Source organism: Musca vetustissima, unplaced genomic scaffold, assembly GCF_032173495.1.
Source record: "Musca vetustissima isolate MV318-11 ecotype Yass unplaced genomic scaffold, APGP_CSIRO_Mvet_v1 utg105433, whole genome shotgun sequence".
Classification (NCBI taxonomy): domain Eukaryota; kingdom Metazoa; phylum Arthropoda; class Insecta; order Diptera; family Muscidae; genus Musca; species Musca vetustissima.
This window is the reverse complement of record NW_026882454.1, coordinates 22,504-34,074: the sequence shown is the minus strand read 5'-3', so window position 1 is coordinate 34,074 and position 11,571 is coordinate 22,504. Positions and strand designations below refer to the sequence as shown.

The following is an 11,571-nucleotide window of genomic DNA, read 5'->3' as shown; positions in this document are numbered from 1 at the left end:
AATTGTAAAATAACTATAATGAGTATGGTGATGATGATGAAAATATTAACTAAACAGTAATAAAAACAACCGAAAGCAGAAGAAGAAAAAGCATACACAAAACAATAAAAACGAAACTACTATAACTCCCATCCATTCCCAGTAATGGTGGGTTCAAAGTAATTCCAAATTACAATAAACAAAAGTCTCTTCAACAACAACAAAAATAAAAACAACCAACAACAATAGCAACAACATATTAAGTTCCAAATAACCAAACCAGCCACAAAATGTCACGTTGGGGTGGCAAACAAATTGTGGTTCCTTTGGAAACCTCCAAAGAGAGCACAAATCGTCCCACGGTAGCCCGTTCCCTGGGTACTATGGGCAAATGGGGTAAAATGGGTTTCACCTCCACCCGAACCTACACAATGTCTGCCTTACCGGCAGCAGTAGCAGCGGCCGCTGCTGCTGTCGCGGCAGCCAGCCCCCAGGAAAGTCCAGCATCGCATAAAGATGATGAACAATCATCTTCCGCTGATCCTCCAAAGCCACGTAAATTCTTCAAATCACGCAATACCACACCGCCCGAAGTTATAGCACAAATTATACAACAAATACCCCGTACACCTGCTTCGCCAACACGTGATTCCAGCACCACAGGTGGCTCGGTAATGCCCTCCTTCTTAGGCACACCCATACGGGAACCGATTAAAATGAAAATACCCAAAACTAATTCTGCAGAGCGGAAAAAGAAATCTCCAAAAAAGGCATCAAAGAAATCCGGTACCACAACATCAGATGGTGGTGGTACGACATTGGACGATAGTATAACTGAGGATCACAGCGATGTTGAAAAAGCACCACGTCCCGAACCGAAATCCAGCAAAAAGAAGAAAGCCGAAAAAGAACTTAAACCTGAAGCACCACCATCACGTATATTGGGCAGGGCACGTAAAGCCGTCAACTATTGTGAAGATGATTATGATGATCGTATGCCTACACCCATTAAAGATATTATAGTGCCCAAACAAAAGAAAGCCGAAAAGGTGATTAGTGTCCAAGAGACTCCACCACCAACGCCTGCTCATAAAGTCGATGATGTTTATGCTTCGTGTGATACACCAGAACCGGTATTACCGCCACCGGCTGTGCCAACACCACAGCATCAGCAGCAACAACAACAATCACTGCAGCAGCAGCAACATCAAACACAGAACATTGTAAATAGTGCAGCTTCCAAAACGCCCGAACATCCTCCAATTGTCTTGCGGATATCGAAGGTATGTAGATTATCGTTCTTATATCTTCTAAAAATTGTAATTTAATGTTTATTTATTTTAATTTTTTGAGGAAAATTTGGAAATTGGCTGATGTAAAGTTATTTGTGTATGGAAAGTAGAGAAGTAGAGAGCCGCTAATGTGCTTGTTTACCTAGAATACCTAGAATATAACGATTTCCAATAATGTCATGTCATGACATTTCCATTGAGCTCGGTCCTCCGCGCTACTCTTTAGTGGCTGGAAATTTTTATGGGATACGTTGTCCACTCAAAAGTACCATTCGGTCTTCGCGGAGTTAACCCAAGATCATTGTCTTGGTGCTTTTAAGGTCATCGAACTTCTCTAGGATTTCATTAATCACCACGAGCATCAATAGAGGTGGGAGTGCTCTTCTCTGTGATGTGCTGATGTTGACTGTTTTTCTTATGGAACTCCAATATATGAATAGACGATTTTGCTTCCATTCCATTTGCGTGCTGTGTTTTGCTGATTCTATGCTGTTCAATTAATTTTCCAATTTGGAGATCTAGCATCCTCGATATAGTCAAACCTGTCTTAATCTTGTCCAGACTTATTTAAAGTATTTCATATTTTAAATCTCTGAAACGTCCATCTCATCATTATAAATTGTAATGCAGACCGTACGTAGAGATCAATCGCGATCAAATTTTCGGAGGAGGCTACAAACATTCGGAGGAGGCTATAAAGTAAGGATAAGAAGCTAACAAGAAGTATTAGGAGGAAGGTGGGAATAGTTTCGATGGATATAGAAATTGGACAGAAAATATTGGCTCGTTCTTCGAAGAACGCCTCAAAGTTCCGAAAAAGATGACAGATGGATGGTTTGATTGAGCAATCGATTGCTAGATCTGTAGATTGAGATCCTCGTCTAGCTAATTCGTCTGCTTTTTCATCGACGATATACATTCGCTTAGTTTTGCGCGTTGGTCCAATGTCATACGGATGTCGTTCAGGATACATCCGTAGGTACATCCGTAGGTACAATTTCGCCATAGATTGTTCATAGATGATTCATTTAGCCTTAGCGCACTACGCGCTGCCTGACACTTAATGCTAATAACTTAAGTTCAGCATTGGGTTCAGAGCCGCTTGTGGGGTCGGTCGGAGATTGCATATGAAGGACCTGTTGTAGTCAGACTTGAAGTCGGTCGGTCAATAGGCTCTGCGCTTCCTTCGTTGATACTACAGCAATCCCCCTGTGTAGACTTGGCTGGGATCACCGTGGTGTCCAGCTCTTCATGAGTTAGGGTAAGATTCAGTAGCAGTTCCTCCGGAAGCGGTATCAGTCTGTCTAACTGGTCGAATAGTTCCTTACTTTGCTCTAGACTATCGCGGATAGCGCTAGGAGTACCGTGTAGTTCGTCCCCTCCCAGAACTACAGTCCTGTCAGCCAGATGCACTTGCAACAGATACAGCTGCAGGTATCAAGGCATCCACACCTAGAATAGCTGGATCACAATCGCTTGATCTCACCAACGATTGCCGCCGGTACTGGGTTATTAACTCCCTGCACCATAACTTTATTCATTTTTCTTCTTTTACCCATCGTAGTTGATTTATTTAAAGGCACTACCCCGATCCATTTTGGTCCACGGGGGATCCGAAGATCCCCAAGGTTTCAGGTCAGTTTCACTCTGCACATCATGGAGACCCCCTTCCCATCCGCCACCCGGGAAGACACGCCTAGTAAGAGATTGCCAACTCCCCTAGGAAACTAAGTGCAATCCTTAATGTGATCTAAAGTAATCAAGATGATTCCGTTCGAAAACATTGACTACAAACATTAAACAATTGTGGACATGTGGTCGAAATCCTATGTAAACTGTTATTTGAGAAACAAGGGATAACTGAGTCCTGTAAGACTCTCCATGGCTGTCAGCGATTGTTCATATATTCCACAGTTAGTCAATATATTATTATTAAACTTTCTTGTGTTCCTTGTGTTAGTTCGTCATCTTCTTGTAGGTGGATCATACATGTGTTTTTTTTCACTTCGAAACTGCATGTTTTTAATAAATATATTTATGCAGCTGAATATAGCATTAGAATATAATGCACCAAGTTAAAATTCCAATAATATAAGTTAAAAAAATGATTCCATTTGTTTTGTTGGTGGACAGCTGCTTTATGTTCTTGGTGATATTTTGGAGTCGTGTTAATGGATCATCCCTTTATGTGAATATTTTAAAATCCACCCCTAATTTAGGTTGACCATTGGTTGCATAGTGTAAATATCCATTGAAATACATAAACTAAAAGCTGCATAATTCCGATGGGTTGGCACTTAATAACACCCGAAATATAGTGGCGTTGTTTATCTACTCACATTTTGACATGCCAAAAATGTCAAAAAATTCCCATAACATTACAGATTTATTGAAATCGCTTCCATTTTTATTATGATTATCATTTTACTTAATTTTTTCTCTCAACAAATTCGCCTTTCACATCGTTGGCATACTTCCCCTCATTGGTTTCTAAACAATAAACAAAAATGCATCTAAAAATGTATCTCTGCATCATACAATAATCGTTTTTATAACGGCATATCTTCTAGATAACTGCTGCCACTACTACTGTCCGTAAATGTCAATATCAACAACAATTACTACATATTTACATTCCCTTTCCCATTACCTCTCTGTCTCTCTCACTCACTGTTAATCTAGTTTACATTTACAATGCACACACACACACACACAACGGTCCAATGCAATATGACGACAAACGATGCGATACCAAGCAACAACAACGACATTGAATTTACACAAAAAAGTAACAAACACACACACGCACGTATTCACCTTTTCTTGTTGTTTTTTTACTCTCTTTACTGGTAACACAATCAGCTGTGCGTAGAGAACTTCCTCCCTCTCACACTCTGTTAACCTACTTTCTTCTTCATATGGGATGGTTGTGAGAATGTTTACGCGCCTTTTTTAATCTTCAGTGACACAATGATCTGGCTACACTGATCGGTTGTCTGCAGCAATCTTCCATCATAAACACATTGGTCAGTGGCCACACCACACTCTTGTTGGCATGTAATCTTATTGTTTGCTTTCACTATTTTTCTTTTCTCAAGTGGCTTTTGTTTTTTCATTTGTAAATGAACGTTCGTCGCTTAATAAAGCGGTATTGTTTTGCTGTGAACTTTTTCTGGTACATCTCCATCCGTCTCTCTCCGTTATTAAAAAATTATATATTTTTTATGTATTCAATTACCTTTTTTGATGCCAGTGAAATATAAATTATTAATGTAATTTTTATTTATTTATTTTTCTTTACAGGGTACCTCACGCTTAGTCAGTACAGATAGTGAAGAACAACAACCGAATGCTTCCTCATCAACGCCTCCATCGGAACCCACAACGTCTGCTGCTAACACACTTCTCACTGAGACGCCGCAGACATCGCTGTCGCTGTCAATAGGTAAATCATCTCGTCAAGCCTCCGTAGAAGATTCCACAACACCCGCCGCCGCCATAGTTACAACACCGAAGATTATTGTAAAGCCTTTGAAACCACCACCTCCATCGCCTTCACATCATCATCATTTAACTGCGAGTGGACTTAGTACACACCACGAAGAAGAAGAGGAGGAGGAAGAGCAGGAAGAAGAAGAAAGCGAAGGTGAAGAGGAAGAAGAGGAGGAAGAACCCGAGCCAGAACCAGAACCACCAGAAATCAACTATTGCACAGTGAAAATATCACCCGACAAACCACCAAAGGAACGCTTGAAATTAATCATCAAAACCGATGTCATACGAAATGCTCTAGCAGCTGCTGCCGCCGCTGCAGCCAAGGCCAAAGCAAAGAAAGAACTCCTCGAATCTTCAGGCAATGCTGGACGTTCTGGAAAGGAGGGCAAAACAAAGAAAAAGAAACGTAAGCATCTCAAGCACTCGGCGGTAGAACAGTTAGCGCCCCAACAAGGTTGCTCAACGAATGAATTTAAAATACCTTCGCCACATCCCGCCAGCATACACGAACACCAACAAACCCATACGACGTCAGCACATCACCCGCCAAATCCTTTAATACCCGCTGCTGCCGCTAGTGCTGCACCATCACATTCGAATGCTAGAACAATTGTATCTCCCGCAGCATTATCAGAACGCGACTTTGATTCACAATCCTCCGTCTTGGGTAGTATATCGTCAAAGGGCAATAGCACGCCGTTAGACATACAACCACCACCGGAAGAAAGTTGCGTACTGCATAGCAGGGGCTCTAGTGTGATAACAAGTGACCTTGAAACAAGCCAGCATTCATCGCTGGTGGCACCACCATCTGATATTGAACTAAGACTGGAATCCATGATGATGGACGGTGAGAGTAGTCAGCAGCAAAGAACGTCTGCCACATTCGTTGAAGCCGAACCATTACAAGAAGATATTTTAGCTGTGTTGAGGGGGGACGAAACCACAGCCGCCATGGATGTGACAATGCAGGATGCTCAAACGGCACAACCGCAAGCACAAACTGTGGTCAAAGAAAATGGTCTAGACCAAGAGGTGAATGAAAACATACCAGCGGCGGACGCAGCAGCAGATGTAGGTGGCGTGGATACATCAGCACCAACTCCGGTTGTAACGACCCCGGCCAAGCGAACGAGAGGGAGACCGAAAGCCAACTACGTTGATCCACCCGAAGATGTGGATACTGCTCCAGTGCAATCGACAAGAACGCGAGGTCGCAAACCAGCTGCCGTTTTACAACCGTCAGCTTTGGTGGCCGAGGAAACACCAGCCACAAATAAACGAGCAACACGAAGGGGCAAAAAGGTGGTCGACGAACCCATGGTTATGGATGACACAGCCGCAGCAATACAGCAAACGACCCCAGCAATTATGGAGGAATCCTCACCCAACAAGTCTGAGGAGGAAAACAATCCTGTAATAGCGCCGGTGGTAACAACAAGAAGAGGTCGGGTCAGTCGTAATGCCAATAATAATAACAACAATCTCAACAACAATAACATTAACAAAATTGCAATAAATCTAACCGCCAAGGCGAACAATCATCAAGATTCTGTAGCAAATCACAAGCTTTCCTCACCATGCGAAAGTACGGCAGCAACAACAGCGCCAGCCGCCAATCCTCCACCTGCAGTTACACAAAAAAGCTATGGCCGCAAACGCAAGAACCAACAAACGACACAAGTTCTACAACCCACAGCCCAGGAGGACAACGAAGACTACACACATCCCCCGCCCGCCAAACAACTTAACTTAGATTTGCCATCAACGGACAACATCGACACGCAAATTACACCCATTCAGCCTTTCAATGAAAATCGCCTCACACCCTCATTGGATATACAGGAGAACAACTCCCTGGATTCGTGTTCCTTACCGCGGCCGCCTAGTAGTTTAGGTGGCGGTGACCAGCCCTCGTTATCGCCTCCACTAAGAGATTACAAAATAAAGGATAAGTTCAAGCGAACCCTAACCCTAGATACGCAAGTCAACAACACGGTAGTTGTAAAACAGACCGATTCATCTTCGACTAGTGCCGTCCCCTGCAACAACAGTAATTCTCAACAGGTGGAACCGGTTAAATTGGTGATATCGAAAAAGAAGGGTAGCATATTCAAGAGCCGGGTTCCCTCCGAGCAAACCGAACAGGCAGGCAAGCGTCATTTGTATAAACATCGATGGGAAGCATCTGCCAATGGCGATGCAAATAGTGAGGATAACAGTGCAACAGCTCCAGCCGTCAACAAGCCGGCGGAGGTGAAAAATACCAATGCCACAGTCGAAGCCATATTCAATGACTTCAACAGCGACGAAACACGCAGCAGTCCGGTACCTCCAATAAAGATGACCCGAGTTATTAAACCCAATCCACAAGCTATACCTTCCATGAATTCGGGCATGGATGACCCCAGCGCCGACACGATTACTTCGGTGAAAATCGATCGCAAAGCAAAGGAATACTACACCGTGGTACGAAATGTCAAGACCGCCCATCAAATTCAAGAAATTGGTGAATACCAAGAAATGGACGACGATGTTGAGTATATTTTGGATGCCTTACAACCGCACAATCCCATGTCTACTCGTTGCCTGTCGGCCCTGCAATTGGCCACCAAATGTATGGTTCCTGCTTTTCGTATGCATGTCAGAGCTCATGGTGTTGTCACCAAGTTCTTCAAGGCGTTATCGGATGCCAATCGTGATCTCTCACTGGGTCTGTGTACCACAGCAATTATGTATATATTATCGCAAGAAGGTTTGAATATGGATTTAGATCGGGACTCATTGGAGTTGATGATGTTACTGTTGGAGTCGGAACAAACGGTGGCAGCACCAGCCGATCATGCCAACTATGAACGTAACAAACAACGAGTACGTGAGCTGTGTGAGGAGCTCAAGGGCCAGGGTAAAGGTACCCATTTAAATGTTGATTCCATAACTGTGGGAACACTGGCCATGGAAACCCTGTTGTCACTGACCTCTAAACGGGCAGGTGAATGGTTCAAGGAGGAGCTAAGAGAGCTGGGCGGTCTGGAGCACATTATAAAAACCATCAATGATTGTTGTCGTCCCGTCATCGATAATGTGTACAGTGAAACTGGTATCAATTGGACACGACCCTTGTTGGATAATATGCAAACCGTGGAACGGTGTTTGCGAGTCTTGGAAAATGTCACCCAACTCAATGAGGAAAATCAGAAATATATTCTCACCTACAACAATGGATCAGCGGCTACCACACTCTGTTCCCTTTATTCGTTGTGCAATCGTGAATTAATTATGTATCCCACCTCAGAATTTACATCGCGCGATAATCCCGGAATTGTAATTCGTGAATTGTTGATACCGCTGATGAAGGTGCTTATCAGTCTGACGCATTCATTTAGTCCGACTAGCACAATGGGAGCGGAATTGGTGGGACGGAAACCCGATGTTATCGATACAAGTTTCCATTTGCTGCTAAAAGCGCCAAACTACATTCCGGAACGTTGTGTCTTTGAATTGAGCATATTGGTAAGGATTGTGACGTTCTTTTAAATATTAAAAAAATGTATTCTAATGTATTTTATTTCCCTATTTGTAGTCTCTTTCATTGCTCAACAATCTAACAATGCACACGCAAGAAAATCGTGATCGTGTTATGAAGGCATATGCGCCTTCTGACTTCAGTTTGGGACATCATGATCCAATGCAACACAGGGAATCGGCAATATCCGCGGTAATGGCTTATTTCTATAAATGTGAAGAATTGGCTAGGTAAGTTTGTTTTGTAGCTATCTTTCTATGTAAAGGTGTTTCTAATAAATTTCTTTTTCTTTTTTTAGATTGGTTGAAAAGAATACAGATGCCTTCCTGGATAATCAGGATAAAAATAAAAAGAAACAAGAGGAAGTTGATGAGACTGTTAATAATTGTAAGTTTGTTTGGTATTATTATTCAGCAGGTTATATGTTTTAATATTATGATTTTTTTTATTATTTTAGTACTACAAAAAGCTGGCCACCATATGGAACATTCCCTTAAAGGTACCTATACCGCAATATTAATTGGCCATCTCATTACCGATAATGAAGAATATGAGGCTATTGTACGCTCGCATGTTCATGGCAATGGTTTTAAGGAGATCATCGGTGTATTGGAGAAATATTATAACTTTATGAATCTAACAGCCAGTGTAAGTATTACTTCTATTATTAATACCTCTATTATAATACTTGTAGGGTCCTTGAAAAAAATTTTCTGTATAAAATCCAGGCCTTGTTGGGTCCTTGAAAAATTTTTCTTTATAAAATCCAGGCCTTGTTGGGTCCTTGAAAAAAAATTTCTTTATAAAATCCAGGCCTTGTTGGGTCCTTGAAAAACATTTTCTTTATAAAATCCAGGCCTTGTTGGGTCCTTGAAATTTTTTCTTTGTAAAATCCATGCCTTGTTGGGTCCTTGAAAACAAAATTCTCTATAAAATCCACGCCTTGTATGGACCTTGAAAACATTTTTCTTAAAAAAAATCCACGCCTTGTTGGGTCATTGAAATTTTTTTCTTTATAAAATCCAGGCCTTGTTGGGTCCTTGAAAATTTTTCTTTATAAAATCCAGGCCTTTTTGGGTCCTTGAAAATTTTTCTTTATAAAATCCACGCCTTGTATGGTCCTTGAAAGCATTTTTCTTAAAAAAATCCACGCCTTGTATGGTCCTTGAAAACATTTTTCTTAAAAAAATCCACGCCTTGTATGGTCCTTGAAAACATTTTTCTTAAAAAAATCCACGTTTTGTATGGTCCTTGAAAACATTTTTCTTAAAATAAATCCACGCCTTGTTGGGTCATTGGATTTTTTTTCTTTATAAAATCCACGCCTTGTAGGGTCCTTGAAAACATTTTTCTTAAAAAAAATTCACGCCTTGTTGGGTCATGGAAATTTTTTTCTTTATAAAATCCACGCCTTGTTGCGTCATTGAAATTTTTTTCTTAAAAAAATCCACGCCTTTTTGGGTCATTGAAATTTTTTCTTTATAAAATCTTGTTGGGTCATTGAAATTTTTTTCTTTATAAAATCCACGCCTTGTTGGGTCATTGAAATTTTTTTCTTTATAAAATCCACGCCTTGTTGGGTGGGTCATTGAAATTTTTTTCTTTATAAAATCCACGCCTTGTTGGGTCATTGAAATTTTTTTCTTTATAAAATCCACGCCTTGTTGGGTCATTGAAATTTTTTTCTTTATAAAATCCACGCCTTGTTGGGTCATTGAAATTTTTTTCTTTATAAAATCCACGCCTTTTTGGGTCATTGAAATTTTTTCTTTATAAAATCCACGCCTTGTTGGGTCATTGAAATTTTTTTCTTTATAAAAGCCACGCCTTGTTGGGTCATTGAAATTTTTTACTTTATAAAATCCACGCCTTGTTGGGTGGGTCATTGAAATTTTTTTCTTTATAAAACCCACGCCTTGTTAGGTTCTTGAAAAACTATTCTTTAAAAAATCCACGCCTTGGGTGTTGAAAAATTATTCTTTATAAAATCTACGCCTGTTGGATCCTTAAAAAAATAACTCATTTTTTTAAATATTTATTAATTTTTTTTTTCAGGCTGAGGCATCCATTGTGGCCCACATAAAATCTACACACAAATTATTGGAATACTTTAAAAAACGAGATTATATTATGCAAGAAATGAATCAGGATGATGGAGTGCCGCTTAATTTGGAGACACACCATCATCACCATCAGGACTATGAACAGGCGAATACATCGGCAAATTGTTCATCACCGACAACAACATCGTCAACACAACGTGTTTATAAGACCTATAGTCAAAGATAAGAATTACTAAACAGGAGCAGCAGCAACACATAGGAAAAAAGTCTTCATCGTAATTATGAATAATAAACATTGTTTTGTTTTTGAAAATTATTATTTTATACAAATTTAGTTTTTGTTGCTTTTGTTTAGAAAAGTTAATAATTTGTAAATTTAGTTTTAGTTAGCCACACCTCCTCACACATACACACACACTCACAATACTTGTAAAAACCACAAACCTTAATGCAACATATAATTAATTATTAATGCTTTTATTAGTTTTTATTACAAAATTTAACAAAACAAATTATGAAAAGAATTTAAATTATAATCACATTTTCTTTTCCTCAACCAAATTCACACACACACATCACTTGTATAAATTGTAGAACGAAAAAAAATTCTATGAAACACAGTCGAATATGCTTGTAATGATTTTGATGGGAAATGTTTTAAGGGATAGAAGAGTGTATGTGTGTGTTTAATTATTAAATGCAAAATAATGGTGTTGGTCCCAGCATATTTTCTTTGCAACAATATTCGACTAAAACCCCTTTTCTATATTCTAAAACCCCTTTTTTCTCTTCTCCCCTCTTTGTGTCTGCGTTACGTTTTGTTCTCCAAAAATCCACATTTGTTTAAGCACAAATTTTTATATCTAAAGATAGTAGTAATAGTAAAATAAATATTTGTTCGTTCTTATTATTAAATATTTTTTTTAAATACCCTAAATCATATTTATCATATATAAGTGAGTATGTTAAACCTTTGTAAATATATTTTATATATAAAAAATCTATGCTATACATATGTGTATGAAAAACAAAAACGAGTAGTTAATAAAAATAACCAAAACAAAAACCTAGTTTTTACGAAAACAACAAGAACAACAACAAACAAAAACAATATAATCATCTCACTTCATTTTCGAGTTTTTTTTTTTTAATTCAGCAACTCCATCCATCCATTTTCATTTGTCATGGAAATAAAAAAAACTAATTATTATAACTA

At 39.5% G+C, this 11,571-nt stretch overlaps 1 protein-coding gene across 1 annotated transcript; it reads left to right on the top strand.

The window, feature by feature from the left end:
- The first annotated feature begins 252 nt into the window (after nt 1–252).
- On the top strand, nt 253–10,591 carry LOC133328880 (protein wings apart-like). The gene is made up of 6 exons (XM_061537389.1): nt 253–1,262; nt 4,575–8,279; nt 8,350–8,522; nt 8,591–8,679; nt 8,750–8,940; nt 10,348–10,591. Exons 1-6 carry the CDS (start codon nt 270–272, stop codon nt 10,579–10,581), a joined length of 5,385 nt encoding a protein of 1,794 aa, XP_061393373.1. The 5' UTR covers nt 253–269; the 3' UTR covers nt 10,582–10,591.
- The last annotated feature ends 980 nt before the right edge of the window (nt 10,592–11,571 follow it).

What these genes read in the sequence shown, in the direction of transcription:
- LOC133328880 (XM_061537389.1), top strand. Translation starts at nt 270, where the DNA reads ATGTCACGTTGGGGTGGCAAACAAATTGTGGTTCCTTTGGAAACCTCC. An exon ending in TCTTTGAATTGAGCATATTG is followed by an intron (nt 8,280 to 8,349) that starts GTAAGGATTGTG and finishes CCCTATTTGTAG; the next exon opens with TCTCTTTCATTGCTCAACAA. An exon ending in TTATGAATCTAACAGCCAGT is followed by an intron (nt 8,941 to 10,347) that starts GTAAGTATTACT and finishes TTTTTTTTTCAG; the next exon opens with GCTGAGGCATCCATTGTGGC.